We start from the raw sequence: 23,755 nt of genomic DNA, 5'->3' as shown, positions 1-23,755 counted from the left end.
ATCCCTCACCACTGGTGCTTTTAATATTTAAGTCACTCCTCTATTTGTGTTATCCTTGAGCAAAAAATAAATAAATGGCATGTCAGTCTGTCAGCGTGCAGTAATGATTTCCTCCCTTACTTGGAGTTTTCCATTTTTCATCCGTGTTGCCCGACACTGAAGCAACACTGACTTCATGCTGGTAAACAGTCCAAACTGGGCTGGTGCAGAACCACTCATTGGTGCGTGTGATTCTCCAATGATCATTAACATTTAACATGAAGAGACCTAAAGCAGACACACCCTCCTGTTCGGTTACCGTGGCGATTTTGATTATTTATTTATTTTTTATATTAAAATTAAATGACGCCATTGCTGGCCACCAACAGGCCGGCTGACCTCACCAAACCACTCCAAATATAATCCAAACCTCTGGAACAATGCTCATGCTAAAAACATAACAAAAAAAGTATGCAGCTGGATTCAATTGTTTCTGAAAGCAGCACAATGACACACACTGATTCACAGTTGTATTGTTTCACCAGGCCAATGATATGTTTACATAATGTGCTTGTGCACGAGTGTTAAATTACACAAGCAGATCCTGGCACATGTATATGGTGTAACGCAGGCGGATTACTGGTATACACTCTTTAAGAAACAGTCATGGCTGCAGACGAGCCTATAATCCACACCCGGTGTGGCTAATCTGCTTTTCGGATAATCCCGGAGCAGCTAAACACCTGGTCAAACAGTTTGGGAAAGCCAATAAGTCAGTCATTCTATGAGAGAGCGAAGTACACTCCCACTCTCTTTGAAAGTAACATTTTGAGCACAATCTTTGCGAGCAGTCGTGAAAGTAGTTTTAAAACTATCAATACCACCGTGTCTGTGAAATAAAGAGCTGTAATCACAATCTAACTTCCTGATTTAGAGTTTTATTTTAGATTTATTCTATTGCTATATGTGTTGCATTATAGGATAGTTATGATTTCAGATATATTATCATGTAAGCAGCACTTGCTGTATTAGTTGCTGCTTTGTCTCCTATCGGGCTGCCTGTGGCGGAAGACGTATTCAGACCCTGTACTTAAAGAAAAGTACCAATACTGCAATATAAAAATATTCCGTTACAAGTTAAAGTCCTACATGAATCTTGTGAATGTTGAATCTTTAACAAATCATCCTGTTTTACCAGCTGATTCTGTCAATAAAATCCTAAGTATATATATAAAATGTAGTGAGGCAGGAATGATAATATTTCCAGTGAAGAAGTAGAGCAGAAGTGCAGTTGCATAAAAGGGATTTCTTTTTTTTTTCTTTACCTAAATGTATTTAGTTTTGTTCCCCCACTGGACCAGATTCTGTATTTTATATAAAATTATTTATTTTTGAACACATTTCACTTATTTATTAGTCATTTACACAGCTGCATGATATGATAACACTGTTAACAAGGTAAAACAGTCATAAAAAGTATAAAAAAAAGTTCATATATTGAAACATTAGAGACGCACATGATTTACATCCTACACGACAACTCAAAATAATATCTACAATGTTATTTACATGACAGAGAGCTATAGGTGATGGTTGGCTGTTTGTCCCAGTGGCAGATGTTAAAGAACAGTGACAACAACTGTATGCACACACACACACACACACACACACACACACACACACACACACACACACACACACACACACACACACACACAAATCAAATTCAGCACACAAAATGCAAAAGGCATGACATTGTCACTGGGGTCTGCTTCACCAGTGTTTTTCACTCGTGTGGACGGCTAAAGGAAGAGCAAAGGACAAGAAGCATGTAATGTAAACAAGGAGCTAGCACGTGATCTACGGGTGCGATTGTGACAACAAACAAAATCCTACAGGTTGTAATCAGCTGCAGCTGTGAGGGTCCGCTGTTGGAACGAGAGGGGTCAAGTACATGTCCAGAGAGGATCGGCTGAGAATACCAGAGAAAACACAGGAATCAGTCTGTCAGAAGGTTTCAGATTGAGGAGCAGGATCGTGGCCAAATAAGTAGTCTCAAGACAGATACATTTTTTTTTTTAAGAACTGCTGGTAATCTTAACATTTTTTTCTTCCATCAGGAGAAGCAACTTGAGGTTGTCTTTCCAAGGAGCATATGTTGTTTATCAGCTTGCTTCTCCTGGTTTTCCTGTTCTCTCAGTTGCATTACATATGACATCTGAAAGCAGAGCATTTGATCAAATCCTTGGGCCGCTTGCCTTCGAGCATTTTTCCACTGAAACGTGTTTTCACTTATTTCTGGATCCCAGAGCAACAGACGGTTCATGCTCTCTGCCTTTCTTCCCTCACCACTGTTTTTTCACTCTTGTCTGCCTTGTCATTCATTTGCAAACAAACACCGAACCTTCTCGTTGACTGGAGCTTTGAGAGAAGGCAGAAAAATCCCTCGCCAGTCGAAAAATCCCTGAAAAGATCCTTCTACTCAACGTTCAGACTGTGAAAGGCTAATTTTGGATTGATAAGCAGCCTATAACAAACAGGAGCACTACATTTGGCCACCTTAAAGTAATAGTTTGACAATTTGGAGGATATGATTATTTGTTTTCTGTAGGAGATTTAGATGGGAAGATTAATAAAAACCTTCATATCTGTACTTTAAATATAATTATACTATTTGGCTGCTATTTAGCTTGGCTTAGCACAAAGACTGGAAACAAGAGCACACAGGTTGCCTGGCTCTGTAGCTGCAAAGTCCACTTACTAGACCCTCTACTGGCAAATCCACATACAGTGTTTTTCGAAGGGTAACCATCACCAAAGGTTCCTCTGCTTTCTTATGTTTTAAGTCTTTTTTTGTCCTTCTAATGTACTTACAGTACAAAGATTAATACATTTATATGTTGGGAACTTTTTCATGGTATCAGAAATTATTGATCCGACTCCCAGTGTCATTGCGAGCTTCCTGGTTTCACTTTTCTTTTCTTTTTCAAATTCCACAATAAAATCGTTGAATCCACACCAAATAACAATGCTGATCTCTTCCTGTTGATGTAAAAACAACTTTTATCCAGTAAAATTCTACTGTCAGTCCACCTGGTGACAGCCAGACAGGTCGAAATCGGGACTAGACGGATTGAAAGTTTCAGCTTTGCTTTTATTGTGAATTCCTAGTAAAGCTCACGAATGAACAGGTTAAATCTTAAAGTGTAAAATATGTAAAAGCCGGAAAATGGAGTTTTATAATCAAATGGGCTGATTTTGTTTCCTTTGTAAATGAGTCCGGTGAACTGTTAGCCTTTCTTTTCAGTCTTGCTATTAAATGGCTGCTGTAGCTTCATATTTCACAGTTATTGGAGTTCAGTGGATCTTATCATCAAACTCTCCCCCAGACACTGAATACACTGAAGTGCATTTCATTGAACTATTCCTTTAACGTACAGTTGAAGATTAACGTGCACAGTTCATCCATTGGTGTTGCTTTTGAGTCAATGTAGACTACTACATTTCAAAATAATTTAGAATAGCACCAGTGACTAAATCAAAAAAAGAATCTCTGATCAGATTGATCAAAACTGTTAACTATTAAATCTTGGCTATTAAATAGTATTTCAACTATATACATATTTACAGTTATTGTTCTTCCTTTTTAAGAATGGACAGATATGACATAGTGAACAGAAACCATTATAGTGCTACACAAAAATACTACTTGGTACAGTTGCGTGTCAGTCCACACTTCAAGTAATAGTAACAGGATGTCCGGTTTTCCCTACAGGGAGACATCCAGGTGATGAGCAGCAAGCACATCCCTTGATGTCGCAGCAAGCTCACCCAGCCAAGAGAAGGCACTGAGGAAGGAGAAAGAACCGTCAACGCCTCTGCCCACACAGGCGGGGACAGACGCAGACTTACTGTGGATATTATAAGACAGACAGTCCAGTTTAAACCACGCAGTCCAGAACCGAGAAATTCTTGATAGGGAGTTTTTGTGAAGCAAAAAAAAAAAATGTCAGTACAAAAGTTTCAACTTTTACCCAAAGAACAGAACTTTGGGACAATGCCATTTCAGCTCTTTTACGATAAGCTAAGCTAACCACAGCTGCTGGTTGTAGCTTCACATTTACGATAAAGTTGATTAAAGACCTTCTTGTTTGACTCTCATAAAGAAAGAATTTTTTTTTTTTTTACGTAAATCTTAAACAAGTCCTTAACATCACTTAAATCATGAGTCAGAACCATTTTAAAATGTTATTTCTTCCACATCTGTTGTGACCTAATGATGTGGTTAATAAAATATAGTTCGAATGCGCGGGATCACAAATCATTATCTTTTCCCATTGCGTACTGAGCTTCTTTCCATCTAGTTTTACACTGTGGTTTACACCAACCAATCAAAGAATGCTCTACAACAATCCTTGAAAGTTGGAAGTGCTAAACCCCCTCTGTAGTTTTGGTGGTATTTTGTTTGTCCTTATATGTCTTAATTTGTTCCTTTGAAAATGTGTCCCCTTGTGTCCAAGTTTCTTTTACGGAAAAAGAAACATTAGGATAGGAGCCTTGGTAGTGCACAGTATTTAACGTTAAATTAAAGGTATTAATATCCACCATAATTATTATAGTTTACTGAGAGGTTCAATCAACTCTATAAATCTGTGATTATTACATATTCCGACTAACTTAACTTTCATTTTTAACAAAGATGTTGATATTACTAATTGTAATAAAACTACAAAGTCACCAAACAGTCTTCATATGAATAAGAAATACCTTGTTGTTCACAGGAAAGCTTCATTTGTGCACTGAGGACTTCTCTCTGCGGGTATCCACGACATTGCTGCAGATGAAGATACATACACAAACACCTCAGATTTCATCTTTCCAGGTAAATAAGTAACTTTATTTACTATATAAAAAGTACCCACAACTCAACACAGACTCATCTGGCATGAAGGATCGCTGTGGTAGAAAGAGGGGACATGTACAGCCAGATACAACTTCAAAACAATCAGCGCCACTGCACACAGGCACAGTACTACTGCCTGGCTGTTGGCAGTGGAAGGAATGTCTGCATCTCATTAGAGTTTCTGTCTCACCGTATCATCTCCAGGCCTGGTTGGTGAAGATTTAGGAATGATAAATCTGTCTCCACACTGGTTTGGCACGGCTTGAAGTCCTCATCTTCCGCCAGCTCTCGACTTACAAACAAACCCCTTTTTTTACTTCAATCTCATCAGCCTCCTGTATCTTAAACTCAATTCCCTTTTTCCTCATCTCCGGGTTTGTTTGGCCCCATTTCCTTATCACAGTTTTTTTTTAAAAGGGAAAACAAGCGAGGAACTCACGCTTGATGCTGCCGCACAAAGTCTGCAAACTGCCGGTCTTTAGCGTAGAGTTCAATGATGCGTATCCTGTCTTGGATTTCCTGCAGAAACACATGATATCAGTCAAGACTGGAAACACTACATCACAGGCAGATAAACAGTAAACTGAACAGGATGTGGCCTCAATCAAAACATGACATTTTACAGTCAGAAAAAAACACTACAAGGACTCTATTTTAAGGCTGCAGAAGCCAGACGGTGATTAAAACAAGTTTGCTAAACCAGATCCTGGACAGGTAAAATTTGGATGTATAAACAAGTGATGTGCGCTGCCCTGAGTCAGCAGCTGCATCCATATGCCCTTGGATGAAGCACATTTTACCCCTGGACTTCTGGTTAACTATATAAATGTTGGAGTGTTAAATGAGAGACTTAAAGTCACATCTCAGTGCTTGGCACGCATGGAAGGCAGAGCTTTTGCAAAACGATGACGTAAGCCAGCACAGTGAGGGTAACTTTTTCTGTGATTATTCCACAGTCATTAACATATTGATTTGATTTTGGTGTTTTTATTAGACTACATCATGCTATCGAATCATTTTTTTTTTCAGCTCTTCAGAAAAGCAACTTGGGTGATTTTACAAGATAGTTAATGGGGTAAAGTCAAAGGAAACCCCCTCTTAACGTGGCTGAGACATCTCTTCTAAATGAACCAGTGGACGACAGACCACACACACACACACCTCCTTGGTCAGTTCACTGTTCTCATAGATGTGTCGTATCTCTTCGCTGCTGTAGTCAGTGGAGGCCTCAGCGCTGGCACTGCTGTACACAGGGCCTTCCGGATAGCGGCGGTAGTAGTGGCTGTAGCCTGTGGTGGCCTCACTCTCATACATGGGGTTGTATTTGGTCGCTCTCTCCAAAGATGGAACACTCTCTACTCGCCTGCAGAATGACACACAAACAGAGAAATCAGTGACAATGCAGAGACAGGAGGATAAATGAAGTCATATATCACTGAGGAAGAAAATTGATGTACAGCTGCAGTGAATAAAACCTGCATGTGGATTCATCTTAATTTACCTAGGATTACTCTCTAGACCCGGGGCCCAACCCGGCTGACCACAAAGCCTGTTGTGTTAGGTGTTAAGGCATTTTAGAAATAGATCAGCACCATATCTGATCAGTTAATTGGCTCAGGCTAATGCCGAGATTCTCCACAGGAGGCTCTGGGATCCATGCCAGACACACACACACACACACAGACAAACACAGAATCTGTTTACCATCCATCAGTGTGTGTGTGTGTGTGTGTGTGTGTGTGTGTGTGTGTGTGTGTGTGTGTGTGTGTGTGTGTGTGTGTGTGTGTGTGTGTGTGTGTGTGTGTGTGTGTGTGTGTGTGTGTGTGTGTGTGTGTGTGTGTGTGTGTGTGTGAGTTTAAACAAGAGAAAAGTAAAGCAAGGGGCAAACAGGACAAGACGAAAAAAAAAATACCAGACTCCAAATACCCAGGCAGAGCAGCAGTAATGCTGCAACTTAAGAAGGATAAAGATGTGGTGCAGTGAATAACTTTGGCCGTCTGAGGACACAGTCGTGGGTTTCTCAACTTGTTCTGTCCCCTTGAAAAAAATAACAAAGCTCCATTCATCCAAAGCTCATTACACTGAGAAGAACGAGTCCTAAAACCCACTAAATTGCAGTATTTTGTTCACTTTCAAACTGAAAAGTATGACTTGTTTATATTCATGAGTAGAGTTACAAACTTTTGTTTTGGAATTGATTTTAAGTTTTGACCGTTGACTTTAAAGACTCTTCACGGCCTTTCTCCCTCCTATCGAGCTGACCTGATTGTTCTACATAAGCCTGCCTGTAGTATGAGATCCTCACGCAAAAGACTTTTATCTATTCCCGAGACACAGATTAAAACCAAGGGTGACAAAGCATTTTCAGTCAGAGCTGCCAAGTTATGGAACGAGCTGTCTGTGGTCTTCTGAGTCAGTGACATCTTTTAAATCTCTTCTTAAAACATACTTTTATCAGAGAGCCTTTGCCGATTTTAGTTAACTGTAGTGATCAACTCTTATTTCTTTTACACCCTGTTTTAATTTGTTTTATGGTTGTTTAATACGATCATTGTGTTGTTGGGGTTTGTGTTGTTAAGGCTTGTTTGAATTCACAGGTCGCTTAGCTTTGTTTTAATGGCTTATTTTATGTGAAGCACTTTGTAACTCAAGTTTAGAAAAGTACTAAACAACTAAAATTTATTAGCATTATTAATGTCATTATTAAATTTTGCCCTGATTTTCCACTATGTATGCCATTGTTCCACATACAGTATATTCTGTTTCTGCTCGTTCCAACTGCACTGAAGCTGTGTTTATACCCATGGAAAGGTGTTGTACAAGTACTAATATTAAATAATACTCATATTCTTTCCAGATAAGTCTTCCTGCTCTGTGTTGTTGAAAAACAATATCAAATGATATTTGACTGGTCTACCTCACCGTATGGGGTCCTCTGAATCGTCCTTGTCATACTGATCGCGTAACGTCCTGGCCAGGAAAAAGATCACTCCGGAGGCCACCAATAGGAAGCCAGCAACAGAGGCAATTGCTATGCCGACCACCAGCGGCTCAGATACATACTCCTCACAGTGTTCCCCTCTGTACCACCAGTTCTCCCCGACTCGACACCTGCGGGTGACGATGGAAAATTCATCAACAGTGTGATGAAATCATTTCCACTGCTGGGAGAACCAAAAACAGACGACTGAACCACAGACAGATGAAGGCCACTTTTTAAAACTCAACAGAAGACCCAAATGTTACAGAAAGAAAACAGTAGTTAAATTATTAAAGAGCGTAAAAGTGGATGACTGGATGCTCACTGACGTTTGCATTTTGTCCTGATACAGTAAATAACAAGTCTGCGTGTGTCATTGAATCAAAACGTGTGGAAAAAAATCTCGTCACATGTTTTTTTTTTCCTGTCTCCATGGAGCAATACAATACTTTTGGTTTGGATGGTGTGAGGTAAATAACAATCCAACAGCATCTGGAGCTGCCTGCGTGTTTTATGATGTGGTAGTGGGTGTGAAACAAAGGTTAGCACTCATCTTGGCTCACAGGCCTCCTCTGTGTCTGTTCGTAATCAGTTGAGTTAAAGCCCGATGCATACAAAAGCCTGAGCAGAGCCAACCGACATGTTTCTGTCGCTGATTTGGATTATTGGCAAATCATCTTACGCACATTAACCCATGCAAATGCCTGTTTGGACATGGAAACACTTGCACAGACATTTTAACACACAGAACACAATCTGTTTTGGAGCAATTCTTGGAAATCTTTCAGATAATTTCAAAAAAGTATGGGGGGGAAAAAGATCCAGGGGTTTATAATGATATGAAAAGTAGGGCTGTATCAGGCACAATATTGCATTAAACAAAAATTTGATCAAGTATCCTGCAGCTGAAAAATGGATCATAATGCTAATTCAATTTTAGCAATTAATTCTCCACAAATGGGACTCATTGTTTTCATTTAATTACAGTGAATTTAATGCCTTTGGGTGTAAATAAATTAACATGGTGGACTGCCAGAGGATTTTTTTTTTTTTTTTTTCTTGACCAATAACACAAATCTTTAAAAAAAAAAAAAAATGTTTTGTAGCCAACAAAAGTGTAAAATAAAATGCATATTTCATTAAGTTGTATGTGACTATAATTCATAATTAAGGTGAGCTCAATTATGTGGAAACAAATAAAAAATAAAAAAAAGACTTGGGGCCAAAAGGAGCAGCTTTAAAACGAGACAACTCTGAACCTCCTGCATGAACACTTGAAAATCTGTTTAGTGTTATGTGATGAAGTGCTAGCCTTGCAAATCTGCAAACTCAGACACTTCTTCCCGCAAGCCCACACATGGATCACTTACCCTAATTCCCACCCACCTGCAGATGGCTCCCTGGCCGGGGATGATGTCACACTTGCCGTCATTGAGGCAGAAGTCCGTCTGCAGCTCACAGATACTCTGACAGGGCAGGCCGTCCACGCTGAAGTAACCAGCATTGCAGACGCACTCTGCCTCCCCTGACCACTTGTTTACTTTACACTCTGCATACTCATTACACGCCTGGAACTTACAGGGGTCGGCCATGTCACCTGGAAATTAAAGAAACAGAATTAGTGTCGACTTGAAAGAAAAATGTGCCACTTTTCATATGGATGTCCAATCAGAGAATCTTGAAAATGTAGTCGATTGAAGGAAGAAATTCTTCAATACATTTTCTGTCTCTGGGAGGGAGCTGCAAAATTTGTTGTCCTTTCTGCACCAGCTCTGTCATTTGACGTGTACGGTGACGTAGTCGGTGGGCTGAAGAACCACAGGCTAACTGAGCAGCCTGAGTCACCCAGAGGGCGCTCTAGATGCCAAATGTGAAATCATTCCTTGTGACATAAATATAAACCAGTAAATTTTGTCAGTGTTGTTGTATTGATCGAAAGCACTGATCTTTGAGAACATACCCGACTCCACGTCCAGTGAGTACTTATCGATGGCCAGGTTCATGGTCTGGTAGGCTGTGTTACAGAAGTCCTCCAGGATCAGATAGACAGTGGTGGTGACGCCATGAGCCACAGGCTTCCCAAATTTCATGCGGCTGTTGACCACGATGCTGCCGTTCCTGAAGTTCAGGATCTCCAGGTTCTCAAAGTTACTCAGGTTGGATTGAAGGTAGGGCACAAGCTGAGGAAAGATTGAAACACGTACGATTTGAGGTGACAAACCAAAGAATGTCACACAACAGTGGGAATACTGAAAACCTGTAAATTGTTGTAAAACATTTACCAGCTCCAGGAAGCGTTGCTCCAAAGCTTTATACTCTGGAGAACTCTTGTTGAAGAGATCATCTGAGAACATCATGTTGGTCACCCGCAGGCTGAAAAACACCATCAGTGCACGTCCAGGGTTTACAGGCATGGCGATACTGGCGCGGTCTGTGCCGTGTACCACACCGAACGGGAACCCAGTGCTGCCTTCCTCCGTGTGGTTAATCAAACCATAATGAATCACGTCATAACCGCGGTCTGGGATGTTGGCATCGTCCAAGCCTTCATTATTGGGTTGGATCTGGGGGATAAATAAAAGTAGATTGATTTTTGTATGTTGCTTCTAACTGGGGTACAACAATGTTTACTTTGTCTTACTGCTTAAATGACTAATTCAAATAAATGTTTGCTAAGAAATCGGTATAAATATCTTTAGTGTTTGTTGTGACGTTTCATTAATTTTCTCCAGTGCAATGAATCTATGGTTCCCTCTGCCAACATTGGTGCTGGAACTTTGATTGATGAAAAATGTGGGTAGGAACTCCAAATACTATTTAAATTTCAACAGACATACAGGAAGATGAACCAGCTGCAGAGCCCACATTTGCTGTTGCTTAGTGCATAAGGTAATATGTGGGCAGCTGAGGTTTACAGACCTTCTTTGTTGCTGTGAGGTTTTAAAATGAAATTAACAAAAACTAACTCGTGGGAAACAGCGATTTTTAGCAAGCTAGCCCAATTAGCTTTTTTTTAACATTTTGGAGTGAAATACGATAGTACGTTCGTGACACGATGGGTTCTCCCAAATTTGGAATGTTGTAAAAGGCCAATCTTTTTTACATTTCTATTAGTTAACAGCGCAGCATATGCGAATTTGAAAACATGCATTCTATCAGTATTTGTAGGCTACAAAAGGTGTGATATTCTGTAGTTAGTGGCACGAATTTACAGTACGTCTAAAAGATCAGATGACGGTCGACAGCTGATCTGCTAAGAGAAACAGCAACCCAAAGGCCTCGAGATACTGTATACAAAGATTTGTCCAACGTTGGTTCATTCTTTGGCTTTACCTCCTCCAGTGAAGGGATGTCGAGGTCAGGTTCATTATCAAGATTATCAAGATTAACGTCAGAGATGCGGGTAAAAGGTGACTCTCTCTCTGGAGGCAGGACGGTCGGCAGCGGAGGGCTCAGCGTTACTGTTGGCTCAGGTTCGTCTTCGTTCACCCGTAAAATCTCGACCTTTTTAAAGTCATCTGTTGAGATCTCAGTAGGCTTTGGTACCTCTTCAGGTACAGTCTCCTCCTTCACCTCTTGCCCCTCGCTCTCAGGTGCAGGTTCCTCAGGATGGGTCAACATCACCTCAATGGCTGCATCTGCGAGGTCTACTGAGTCACCTTCAGCAGGAAGCAGACCTGTTTCTGCTGCCTCTGGCTCTGATCCTTTTCTTGCTACATCTACTACCTCTGGAAGTGGGACTAGGGCAGGGAGGCCTTCTTCTTCCTCTGTGGTATCAGTTGCAATAGTGGGTGTCGGTTGTAACTCCACTGCAGCAACTTCAACTTCCTCTGCTCCTGCCTCAGAGGGAGCAACAATATTATTGCCGGTTTCCTCTGTTATCAACACATCCTCTGCAGCGGTCTCCTCCAGTGACGTTTCTTCTTCTACTGCGGTGGTTGTAGGTGGCTCGAGCGGGCCCTTTATGTCATCTGTGCCTGAACCAGAGGCCTCTACTTCCACGGGCGGTTCAGGAAGTGGGACGCCTCCGGGCAGCTCAGGGGTGGGAAGTTCAATTGGCTGTTCTTCAGGTGGGATTTCTGCAGCAGAAGTCTGCACAGTGTCCTCTCGCAACAGACCCTCTTCCTCAATGCCTGGAAAAACAAAGATGAGAAGAAACTCAACCTCATGTCGTCCTTTCATGGAAACTGGCTCCCTTTTTCTAAAAACCACAAGAAAAATATTTTGACTTAAGAACTGAAAACTATAGAAATGATCTGAAATGAATTTTAAAAGCAGGAAGAAAAGATAAACAAATGCAAAAACTGTGAAAACCAAGAAAGAAAGACGTAGCATCAGAGGTGGATCACGACTCACTGCCATCTTCAGGTGCCTCGGTGGTCAGGACAACTGCAGGAGCTACAGCTTCACTCTCCTCCAGAACAATAACATAATTTTCTTTTATGTCGGTTTCGGAGGGTTCAGGCAGGACGTCAGCATCACGGTCCTGATCCAGGATCAAGACCTGCATCACAAACAGCTTTTATTAGCCTTTATTTACCAGATGAATTACTGTGTTCTTTAGAAAAAGAAGAATATCCATTTTATTTGCCTGCATGTTACATAGAGTACACACAGGAACACGCAGGAATTTGACCCGTGTATGTGACCAATCCTTGAGCGCACACACACACATCTGGAGCAGCTGCAGCACCCAGGGAGCTTGCTAAAGGACACTTCAGCTAATGATGTTTTGCCTTGTCAGTGCAAGGAATCAGCAGCCCTTCATTTCTAAGCCGTTTTCCTCAACCTCTAGACCGCAGATGCCTCCACTTTGAGGACCTAATGTTGGTCTTTCACATGAATTCTCTCTGTTTAATCAGGTAATTGTTTTGGGGGCATAGTGCAGGCTGCATACTTTTAATGTCAACTAAATGAAATAAAAAAGGAAGTAAAATTCATTTAATATAGCAAAGTCATAAAAGGGCTTCACAACAATAACAACAAAAGAAACAAAGCGATATTAAAAAATAAACCAACAATCAACACAAACATTTAAAGACCATTGAAATATGAGCACTAGAAGGCTAATCTGAAAACATGTGCCTTAAGTTGCTTTTTGAAGGTGTCGACAGAAACCGCAAAACGTTAAAAAAAAAAAAAAATCAAGAAGAGTTTTCCACAGAGTCGCGATCACCTTTTGTCTATAAAAGGGTGCGTGGAACAGCCAGTAGGTCCTGGTCAGAAGACTTAAGTGACCTACTGGTGGTATTATGATGGAGCAGGTCAGTTACATACTATACTTATACACTAAATAAACACCAGCAGCTAACTCTAAAACGTTTCAAATCTAAACCAGGGCAGCAGAGTGCTTCTGTGGCACAGTAGCTCTCTGCTCTTGCCTGTAAATCACTCAATGATGAGAAATTTGCCCAACTCATATAATGAGTCAAATTAACTTAATCACTTAGCAAGCTGAGCTTTAAAGTGAAGCAGCAGACGCATTTAGTGCAACCCAAACTGTAATTATCATCAAAGAGCACACTCGACCACAAGGCAGCACAAATGAAGACGGGCTTAAGATGGTATTACTCGTCTGCAAGAACTCATATGTGCAGTCTCTCCTGTTGACACGCTGTGGCGTGGTGCCCCGCAGTCTTCGCCCCAGAATAGCAGTGGATTATTATAGCAAGAGCCAAACTAATCCTCAAAGCTGCACTTCATCCCTACTGGTGAGATCATCCCCTACCTGCACTGGTGTAGTCTGGATAACATCTCGAGCCAGTTACAAGTTACAGCAACATCAGTCATGCTACAACCATCAGCAAACTCAAACAAAGGTTTCACCAACATTGTGGAGCTCAAAGTTGCGGGACAGCCTGGAGAGAGAGAGACTGTTGTCATGACAGTTGTGAAGGTAACCTGTTACTCACCGTGGCTCCGTCTCCAGTGTTGAAAGACTCAGTAATCTCAGACACTGTGGAACCAGAGGAGAAACAAATTGTAATACAAACTGACACAAAAAAGGCAAATGTGCCAACTAGCCTAAATATTTCTGGCTGCCAGAGTCTCCAGAATCCTTTTAACTGTAACTGCTTCAACGCTGACTGCCTATGTTTTGACAGTGTTACCTTCAGGGGTAAATATCCACAAATCAGTGCAAAAATCTGGAGAGAATATCAGCCGCTGCGGGCCTATTACCGCATCACCACCGAAGCAGAAAAACAAAGTCAAGCTGTGTCTTAAAGTTCCCCAGCTACGCATGCCTGCCATATGAGAGTGTTTAGCCTTTATTTCAGACGTCACAGCCGATAACTAATGCGACCATCAGAGTGCAGCCATCTCCAGAAGAGCTCGCAAACACAGTAAACTAATGACACACATTCTTTAAAAACATGAGCACAGAGACATCTCACCGGAGGAGATGGTATAAACATTATCGCATCATTCAAGGGCCCCAGCAGCTAACCTACTTACTGACTGCCTAAATCTAAGTGGGATAGCTTTGTGTGACTGTGAATCATAGGAGAACTTCACCTACTTTACATGACAAAGGTGGTTTTACTCAAGTTATATGTCTTCGTGACAAGAAGATGCACGTCAATCGAAAAAGGCCAAGTGACGGCAATCGTGATGAAAGTCACTTGACGGACGTCATGGCACAAAATACAAAGGCCACGATGCCTTAAGTCTCGGGCCGCCATGTTGGGGTCGCAATCCTGGTCTGGGATAAGATGATGTCGATGTGTGTTTTTGTTATTTGACATTTTTCTTTTGTGTGTTTGCGTGTTGTTTTGTGCAAACCTTCATCAGTTTTCCAACTTTTTTTTTTTTTATTGTCCTAAAGCCATCGACTACTGTGTAGCTCACAGGTCTGAAAAGTGAAGCCAGTGCCTTAAAGTGCAATACCACCGAATGCCGCCAGGGGTTGGCTCTGAAAAGGCTTTGGCTCCATAGACTCCCATTCAACTTCTCTCATGAAATACAAAGTCAATTAATTATTTTCTAGCACATGGTTTTTGATAATGCATGAGGAAAAGATGTGACACTGACACGCCCCGCAGCGGACTGGCGGGTGTATTACACGCTTTGCCGTGATACCAGGTAGCAGCGTTAGCGCCAAGATTTGACGAGAAAAACAAACTGTTGCCTAATGTCAGACTATGATATAGGAGTGCAATGTTAAACTAGAGAAGTACTCTTTTAACCATAAGATCCACAGCGTGTAAGTCAAACTAAAGAATTAAAGTAAAGCCATTAAACCGAAAGGCTCAGATTTCAAATGTCCTTTTTGCGGAGTTTTCTTTCGTAGACCATTTAATGACAAGGATTTTACTGTAGCACAGAATAAATACACAGTTCCTGTAAGTGATGACTCTGTAATTTGTTCATTAAAAATTCCCCTCTGTTAGGCTGAAACTTCTTATAAAAATGTCTCTGTCATCTTTGACAGAAAGAACGGTCCAATAAGAAACAGATGAGACTATTAAAAACCCAGGAATGTTTGCCCAAGTAGTGTACCGTATGTTGTAATATCAATGCAGGCTCTACTGTGTCTCTACTTGATATGACACATGGAGGATTGCCCTGCACTGCATCCACCACTTCTGCCAAAACCTTCCCACTGACTTCACTGCCATGCAAATTAAATAAATAGCCATAATGGAGGCATGTGAGGCTTCTGTTACACTGCAGGGAATATCTTTAGGGAGACTGGCAGTAATGCAGCGGCCAGCGTCTTACCCATGTCCTGGTCGTCGTTATGAAGGGCTTCATTGAGAAAGTTTTTGACCTCGCTGATGGTGTAGACCACCGCGGGGGGCTCGTTGATCTCGCGATATGAGTTCTCCACCAGGTTGGACTGCAAGGTGAGGTAGTCCAGCTGTTCACTGCTCACTCCTGCTCCATCCACCACCACCACTGTGACCGCATAGTCCACCACCACAGCGTCCAGGCTGGGGACATAAATATGTTGTTATTACATGCAGTCGATACGCTTATCACAGTTAGGACTACGCAAAAACATGTCGACTTTTGAGGGAGCAGTATAAACAAAACTATCAATACACTGTGAGTGAATGAGTTTTGCTTGATGTGAACAAATGAAACACAATTAATTGTACTGTACATCAGTTTAATTATTTAGTAGGTTATTTAGTTAGAATTTACCAGACTGCCATGAACATGTTTCCATTAAGTAAACTGCAAAATATTATTTCCACATCTCTCATTAAGCAACCAAAGGGATCCTTCAGCCTGTTTTGTCCTCTGAACTTCCTGTTTCCAACGTCAAGAATTACTTTTCAGACTTATTTATATTATGGCATTGATTTTAGTCATATTCCCCAGCTCTCATTTCTCTCTTCAAAAGCCCTTAATCCCTGACACGATTCACAACAGGTCACAGCTCCTCTACAGCAATGAATGACTTGGGTGCCTTGCGGAAGGTCACCTATCTAATTAAGAGTCCGATGTAACTCCTTTTCATGACCCAAACTTGATAAAGAGATTTCCCAGTCAATAGATTAGTGTGCAAATGACAAATTAAATTCCTCTTGTACACATATTTATAGTAAGGAAATTTTAAAGAGAGGAAGAGAAAGAAAATCGCTGCAGACTTTAGCTTGACTGAACATCAACATCACTGTAGAGCGCTTACACATGACTGATGACTGCAGGGATTTGTTCCTACTTGGAACGCAGGCGTGCGACCGTATAGGGCAAAAACAGCCGAGTCAGCAGAATGATCAATATCATCATAATAAACATGGAAACCTCACAAGAGATTCCAAGGTCCCTGGAAAAAGCCATCTATCAGCCTTCATTTGACTGCTGGAAGCCCTCCACTCTGACCTAGTTTGTTGGGTTTCTGGCGGGCAGCTGAGCACGTGCCGGCCCACAGTCCGCCCCAGTAAGAAGGCGATCCAGTTTTTTCTCCCTCTTCAGTTTCACAAGCGGGAGGCAGACGAAGCAGGACTACAATGGTTGTATCTACCAACTACTTTGCAGATTAAGAATTTACATTCAAAACTGAATTTTTGTATAAAATATAATGACTTGTTGCCTTATAAAATCTGAATTGAATGGATAGGGACCCTTACAGAACAATCACATGACTTTCCCATGTTTTCCACATGTACGACACATGTTGCAACATGTTATAACATATGATAACACAGGAAAAAATACATGTTTCACATGTGAAGGCGTTTGTGCTCTTGATATTTCCCGTTTTCACATTTTATGTTTCACATTTGAGCACGTGTGTTTTTGCAAATGTAAAATTCATGTGGTTGTTCTGTAAAGTAAAATTCATGTGGTTGTTCTGTAAAGTAAAATTCATGTGGTTGTTCTGTAAGGTAAAATTCGTCCACTTTCTTTCTTTCCCGGTTACGCGAGAAGATATCGCCCTCAAATCTGTCCATTAAATATGAAGCATAGACACTGGAAACAGGGAGTAACAGCTTTTCTCTGTCCAAAGATAATAAAATCTACCTACGAGCACATCTAAAGCTCATTAATGAACACATTATTTCTTATGTGTTTAATCTGCAAAATAAACAGTGTAAAAAAGTTGCTGTTAAATGGTGAGTTACGTGCAGGACTATTTTCTTGGCTCCATGAAGACTCCAGGAATCTCATCCCAGTCAAAAAGGAGCGAGGCACCCCACAGCCCATAAAATGTCAAATTGTCATTTCTACTCTTCCATTTTGTTCAGATTACACAAACCAATTGCAACGTAAATGAGCTTTGGAGGTGCTGGTAGGCAGATTTAGTTACTATTGGACTGAGCCAAGCCAGACACTGTTTTAAGCCAAACGGCCGCTGGCTGCAGTGTTATACTGACCATGAAAACAAGAGATTGATATCAACCTTCTCAACAAAAGCTCCATCAGAAAGCAAAAATGTTCCAACTTGTCAAACTGATCTCACGAACAATTAGCTTGCAAGACATTTATTTTTACACTTTGGAAGTTTTCCACTTGCTACAGGCCAAATCCTATCACCTTCTCTCTGTCCTTCCCCCCCCCCCGTGTCTTTGTCAATTCTCGTCTTTGCTCATTGTGCCTGCCTCACACTGCACAGTTCCTTTTCACCCTCCTCCTCTCCATTCTTCCACTAGAGGCTAAATGGCGAGGCTGTAAAACCCCGATAATCGTCCCTGTGGAGAAGCACCTGCTCTCTTGGTGGGACACAACCTGATCCCACTTAACAGGTGAGTGCACGGTGCTAAGACTATTAACAAAGGCAACTAGCGACACATCCTAACACGTGCCCACACCCGCAGGTAAACAAAGAGTGAGATGGAGGTGAGGACTCGAGTGAGGTGGGTGAGGACACTTACATGGATCTAGTAAGGGACTGGGCTCTGGGTGCCTAAACACAGGACAGGATGAGGAGAATTATTCAAGATCAAAGTAAACCGCTGATGACTCACCCGTGGACTTCCTTCTGCGGTCTATACAAAACAAGGAGAAGCTGTTAAACCTCTGCTGAGAGATGAAATTGTGTTATAAATGAGCTGGTGTTGGCAATAAAGTGCGTCCAGTTGTTTCGTCCAACGCAATAACAGGAGAGAAACTGACCTGAACTCGATGACAGTCACACTCTTAAATCCAGGAAGCCCTTCCAGAGCATCCTCAATCTGCAAACACACACATAATCTGGCATCAGACTAAAGCCACAGCTAGTTCTGAGGAGGTTACAATTAACTTTGAAATAAATCTGATTTATTGCTCTAAAAGGATTAATATTGATCAAAGCAGCAGAAAGGTCTTTGGTGCTATGGCCCGGATCATTACTCTCAAGAGGCCGATTATTGCTCAGCAGTCAACTCGCGATTAACTGTTTTTATTGGTAGATAAGGCTTCACACAACACACATACTGTTCTAAAGACCGTTGACCCAGTTCATTTCATCTTTCAGAGAGAAAAGAGGGTGTAAAAGGGTCTCTGGGGCATTTTATCTGCTGACTTGTCCCCCTGTCCTTCCTTCTTTACCCTTGTTTACTCCTCTGTCCCTGTCCTCCTCTCCACCGCTGTTCCTCCTTAATCTCTTCAAGGCACGCAAGCCTGTTCGCATGCAGTATTTGTGTTCGTAAATAGTACTTTACAGGTATGTGCAATATCATATATGTCTAGGAAATACCCACAGGGACTAAAAGGCAACAGATATGCCGAATGTTATGTATGATGTTGTTATTTAACAGCTTAAGCTGACTGTCAGGGAAAAATGCCATTCGATATATTTACTGCATTTTCCGATTACCTGTAAAATACTGGAGTTGCTTCCAAAGGTGTACCTGAGGTAGCACACATGTGCAAAAGCTTATCTATTCCCAAGACGTGTTATGAAGCTGTATTTTCAGCACATAGTTATTTCACCATAATCAACTCTGTTCCATAAAATCTGTGTGTGTTTTGAACCCGTGCCTGACATTTTTGGGTTTGCTGCTGTTGAAGTGCCGGTTATTAAAACTACCAGTGCATCAATCACAGACCATAAAGGAGCTCATGTGGTGGGTTCAAGCCGGTGCCAAGACACAGTAGCGCTAAGGAGAGATGTGAAGACAGGAGACAGTGCCGGAGACCTATTGGTTGTTCTTAGGTCCAAACTGACTTCCCGGGCCGACCGGGCCTTCTCTGTTTAAAAACCTATTTATTTTCACTGGCTTTTCCACATTAGCCACTATTTAAGTTTTTATTTACTGCTCCTATATTGTTGTGCGCTTTGTGTTGGCTTCAACTTGCTTTTGATTTTAATTGTTTTTAATTGATCAAGACTATTCGACTGTTTGTGTTTGGTTTTGTGCAGCACTTTGATCAAATTTTGTTGTGTTTTGAATGTGCTATGTGAATAAATGTGAATTTTTGACAAACCTTTTTGGCAAGCTGTCTGCTGAGTGTTTGGTACTTATGACTGTTTGGATCGTCGAGGTCGTCGTCGTACACCTCCCCAGGCAGGAGGATGCTCAGCTCCACCACCTGCTCCAGCACAGCAGGGCTGTGAGGCTGCATGGTGATGTCATTGTTCAGCTGTGTCAGCAGAAACATATACAGTCAGTGTGCACATCAGTGAAAGATCAATCCAAATCTGTTAACACTGCGCTTGGACTCACTGAATCCTCCTCCAGCTCTGGCATAGCAGCTGCATTCTCATCCTCTTCTTCTTTGGCTGTGCATAAAAAATAAAAATAAAAAAGGGATTGTTGGTTTCTTTGAAGTGGACGCAAGGTTAAAAACCTGCAACATGTGCCGTGATCTCTGATGCCGTTATGGATTAGACTGTCATGACCCCTCCTCCCCCGCCCCCCGAGTCTTTTCTAAATTTTAGGCTGAACTGGCCTGAAGCCAACTTTGACCAAACACAAGTACTACAGAATACAAAACGACACGTGAGACAATGATCTGACATAAAAACAGCAATCGTACAGCACGTGATTTTTCTGCAGCTGTCAGTGTCGACATGCAGTGTGTGTTACTGACCGAGCTCAGGAGCTTCAAAAGACCTCGATGTATCTGGTATCGGAGTGCTGTGAAACAGCAAAGGATTATTTTAACAATGCTGATTTCCCATTGCACTACGAGTAGAGGTTAAACGATAATTTTGAAAATAAGGAGACCAAAGCCAATATTCTTTTTTCTGTTAATAAGTATTGTCTCAGTGAAGGCAGCATTAAACAGCCTTATTGTTGTGTGTAAATCATGACATTTACCGGAACCTGTGGAGGGTTTTTTTCTGTCTCACGGTATAAGGTTTCGTGTTTTACGGTGGAAAAAATACACTTTACTTGAAAACCATCATTGAGCTTTTATAAATACTATATAAACATGCAATACATGATTTATAATACCCTGTAATAGATTTGTATGCTAATATAATGACATTTAAAATCACTAATAGCAAAACCTTTTATCTGCTCAACTATGGTGTACTGATTTATGTTTACTGTTGCTCCATTTTGTGCTTTGATTGGTTTATGATTGGCGACGTCATGGATACGTTTTATCAGGCTGTGATTACTCTGCAACTACTTGTTGTTACAGGATAAATTGATTGTTGGTTTTGGCCTTTTCACTAAATTTGTTAAAAACAATAAAAGACAAAATAATGCGATTAATATTATCCTTTAAATGACAGCAGAGCTTGGATGGTCTAAAACACAGAAACGAAGCGGGACACAGGAAAACATAACAAATAAAACGTGAGAGATCTGAAGTGATGTTTTGGACTGCTGATGAGTGGGATTATGAACAGGTAAGGTTGAGGAGCCTCGGAAACTTTACCTGCACAAATTCTGCCAGGACCTGGGGGGCTCACTGCAGATAGTGGAAGAAGGACACGTTTACAAAACCAGGCGTAATGATAAGACGATAAATGAATCATTTGAATAAGACACTGGGGAAAAACAGGTGTGGAGTTTCTTTTACCTTTTCCAACCAGGCTGAAATATTCTCTGGAAATGGAAAACAATGTTATGAGTATTGTGCTGTTCAGATATCCACTTTTATGAAATGGTTAGTCAGCAACTGACCTTTTTAACCACAGCCAGATGCTCCTCTGATTGGCTAAAGTAAATGCCAACATCCAGTGCAGTAACTGAGCCCTCTTGGCATTGGCTCATCCAGCTTTGGTATTCTTTTTGCTCTGGGAGACGGTCCCAGAAGATCTTGAAAGCCTCCCATATGGTCTCCTGGCACACTGTCAGAAAAGGGAAGGACACACTTCACTTAAAAACGAAACCTGCTAAACTTGCTGCTTTCATAATAATGCTTCAGAAGTATTTTTCTTGGGGCAAGTTCTGTTTATTGGAGGTTCCCGGCAACTGCCAAAAACAAATCGTGATTCACCTTTTGACAGTTACGTTCCACACTACCTGTAGATATCAGGAAGCAACCTCTGTAAATACTTTTAGAAAGTTCAAAACATATCTCTTTACTTTAGCCTTTAACTAGCTACGCCTACAGCTCTCTTGCACTTGCCTTCACTATGCACTACGGCACCTCTAAAATGCCTTTTTCTTTTATCTCCTCTATTTTATTAATGTCTTATCTTATGTTCAGTTGTATCTGTTCTCATGCAGATTATTTCTTTTCTATTTTTTTTTAATTACATTTTAACATGTTTTCAACCTATTTTTATTTTCCTTTATATCTGCTTCATGTCATTTTCTTGCTGTAAAGCACGTTGAGCTGCATTTCTTGTATGAAAAGTTCTAAACAAATAAAGTTTTTTTATTGTTATTATTATTAAAGCTCTATGAGAACTACAGACCATATTAAACTTATGTGTGTCTTTTAGGCCATAAACTAGAATTCACTACACTTGCTCATTTGCAGGGATATAAAATCAACTTTGACTAATTCAAACAATCTCAGACCAAGATCTTTTCCAGCTAGACGTTCTGAAGCTCAAACCTGCCTCCACTGCCGTGTTGACACCCTGACATAACTGCTTTTGATGACTCAGCCGACTGGGCACCGATCCAAAGATAGTTCACGCACCAATCGTCTTTACTAATAAACACCGTCTGAGAGGCCCAAGACACCAGTGGTCACCTCCAAATCCAAATCGAGCTTCCATAACATTCCTCAACCTTTTAGAGACACAGAGCGTCTCTCTGTACCAACGAACCCGTGTTTGACAGGTCATGAGTTGACTGACTCAAACCTTGATCTCCCTCACACATATCACAGAGATGTTCTGAAGCAAACAAAAATCAAATGTCTGTTGAATATCTGAAACACAGAAGTGACTTGAAGTGTCAACTGAGCCAAATCAAAAAAAAGAAAACAATTTTCATAACTGTACTCAAGTAAAATGATCACAAACAAAAAGCACATAAAAGCATTAAAAGTTAAAGTATAGTAAAATAAAAAGTGACATAAATCTCTGAAATGTATTGAAATTAAAACTATGGCCAAAACTAAATATAATGTGAGTAGAAGTATCTAAAAACAACAACACCAACAAAACCAACAATAACAATGTAAAAATCCATCAACATTACACAGAGATCAATACTTCTCTCCGTTTGGACCTACCTCTGAGATGAAAGTAGCTCAGATGGTTTGCAGCAACCTGCTCAGCAGTGTCCTGTGCACACAGTTTGATTCCACTTGGGAAAAGGATTTCCCTTTTCTGTCGAGAGACAACTGCATAGCCTTGATGAGATGCCCTCACTTCAGACACACGAGTGATGGATGGAAACACCTCAGAGTAAGGCAGAGCGAGGTACCCCATAGAGGAACCTTCGAGAGCTGCATCTGGGGCACCGCAACAACAACAATCAGTATACGAGACTTGGCCTTTGCTTGTGCTTTAGGTAAGTAAAGAGCAGGACTGTAAGATAACTATTGGTACATACCTGTCCTTATGTCCAAAAAGATGGCCACTAAACTAATAACAACAGAGTGGAAAACACATTTCCAAGATATAATGCTCATGTTAAATCCGTGATCAGGTTTTAAATCCTCGGACTCATTAAAGGATCAAGTAGATATGTATTTCCTCTCAAGTCGTGTAGCAGCAACTTCTTACAAGTTTGCATATTCAGAATTCTCCAGAAGCAAAAAAAAAAAAAATAACAGAACCCTAATCAGAAACCATTCAACGACACAATCTCAAACTGGTTTTCAGCTTCCTCCTCTGTGGCTGAAGAGAGGTGTGTCCCATGGTGCTGGAAGAAAAGCTCCTGGCTCAGGTATATAAGCAGATGGCCCTTAGTGAGAGGAGGATTTTTTTAATGCTCTCTAATCCTGTTTACTCTAAGCCTTTTAGACAAGCTCCCCCAGAAGTTACTGGAGCAGCAATGGGAAGGGAGGGAACCTGCTGTGGAGGAAATGTGGACAGAGAGGAAGTAGCAAAGGCAATCAACGGCAAGCAGACGAATGCATAACTTAAAACTCTTGTC

The 23,755-nt window shown here is 41.1% G+C and overlaps 1 protein-coding gene across 1 annotated transcript; it reads right to left on the bottom strand.

Annotated features, from left to right (window-relative positions):
• Positions 1-1,233: 1,233 nt before the first annotated feature.
• impg2a (interphotoreceptor matrix proteoglycan 2a) lies at positions 1,234-23,085 on the bottom strand. Its single transcript, XM_069707072.1, has 21 exons — positions 22,887-23,085; positions 21,377-21,543; positions 21,273-21,298; positions 21,129-21,161; positions 20,328-20,374; positions 19,961-20,016; positions 19,722-19,877; positions 18,429-18,487; positions 18,281-18,301; positions 15,585-15,796; positions 13,775-13,818; positions 12,219-12,366; positions 11,196-11,995; positions 10,145-10,426; positions 9,823-10,042; positions 9,249-9,459; positions 7,805-7,993; positions 6,044-6,245; positions 5,322-5,401; positions 4,747-4,813; positions 1,234-3,827 (listed from the first exon to the last, which is right to left on the bottom strand). The coding sequence occupies exons 1-20, from the start codon at positions 23,083-23,085 to the stop codon at positions 4,768-4,770; spliced, it is 3,198 nt and encodes a 1,065-aa protein (XP_069563173.1). The 3' UTR covers positions 1,234-3,827; positions 4,747-4,767.
• Between the last annotated feature and the right edge of the window lie 670 nt (positions 23,086-23,755).

Source organism: Brachyistius frenatus, unplaced genomic scaffold (assembly GCF_029030835.1).
Source record: "Brachyistius frenatus isolate BFR_SWC_R1_liver_20210118 unplaced genomic scaffold, ASM2903083v1 Contig_66, whole genome shotgun sequence".
Taxonomy (NCBI): domain Eukaryota; kingdom Metazoa; phylum Chordata; class Actinopteri; family Embiotocidae; genus Brachyistius; species Brachyistius frenatus.
Note: the sequence above shows the minus strand (reverse complement) of the source record. Positions and strands in the feature narration are given on the sequence as shown.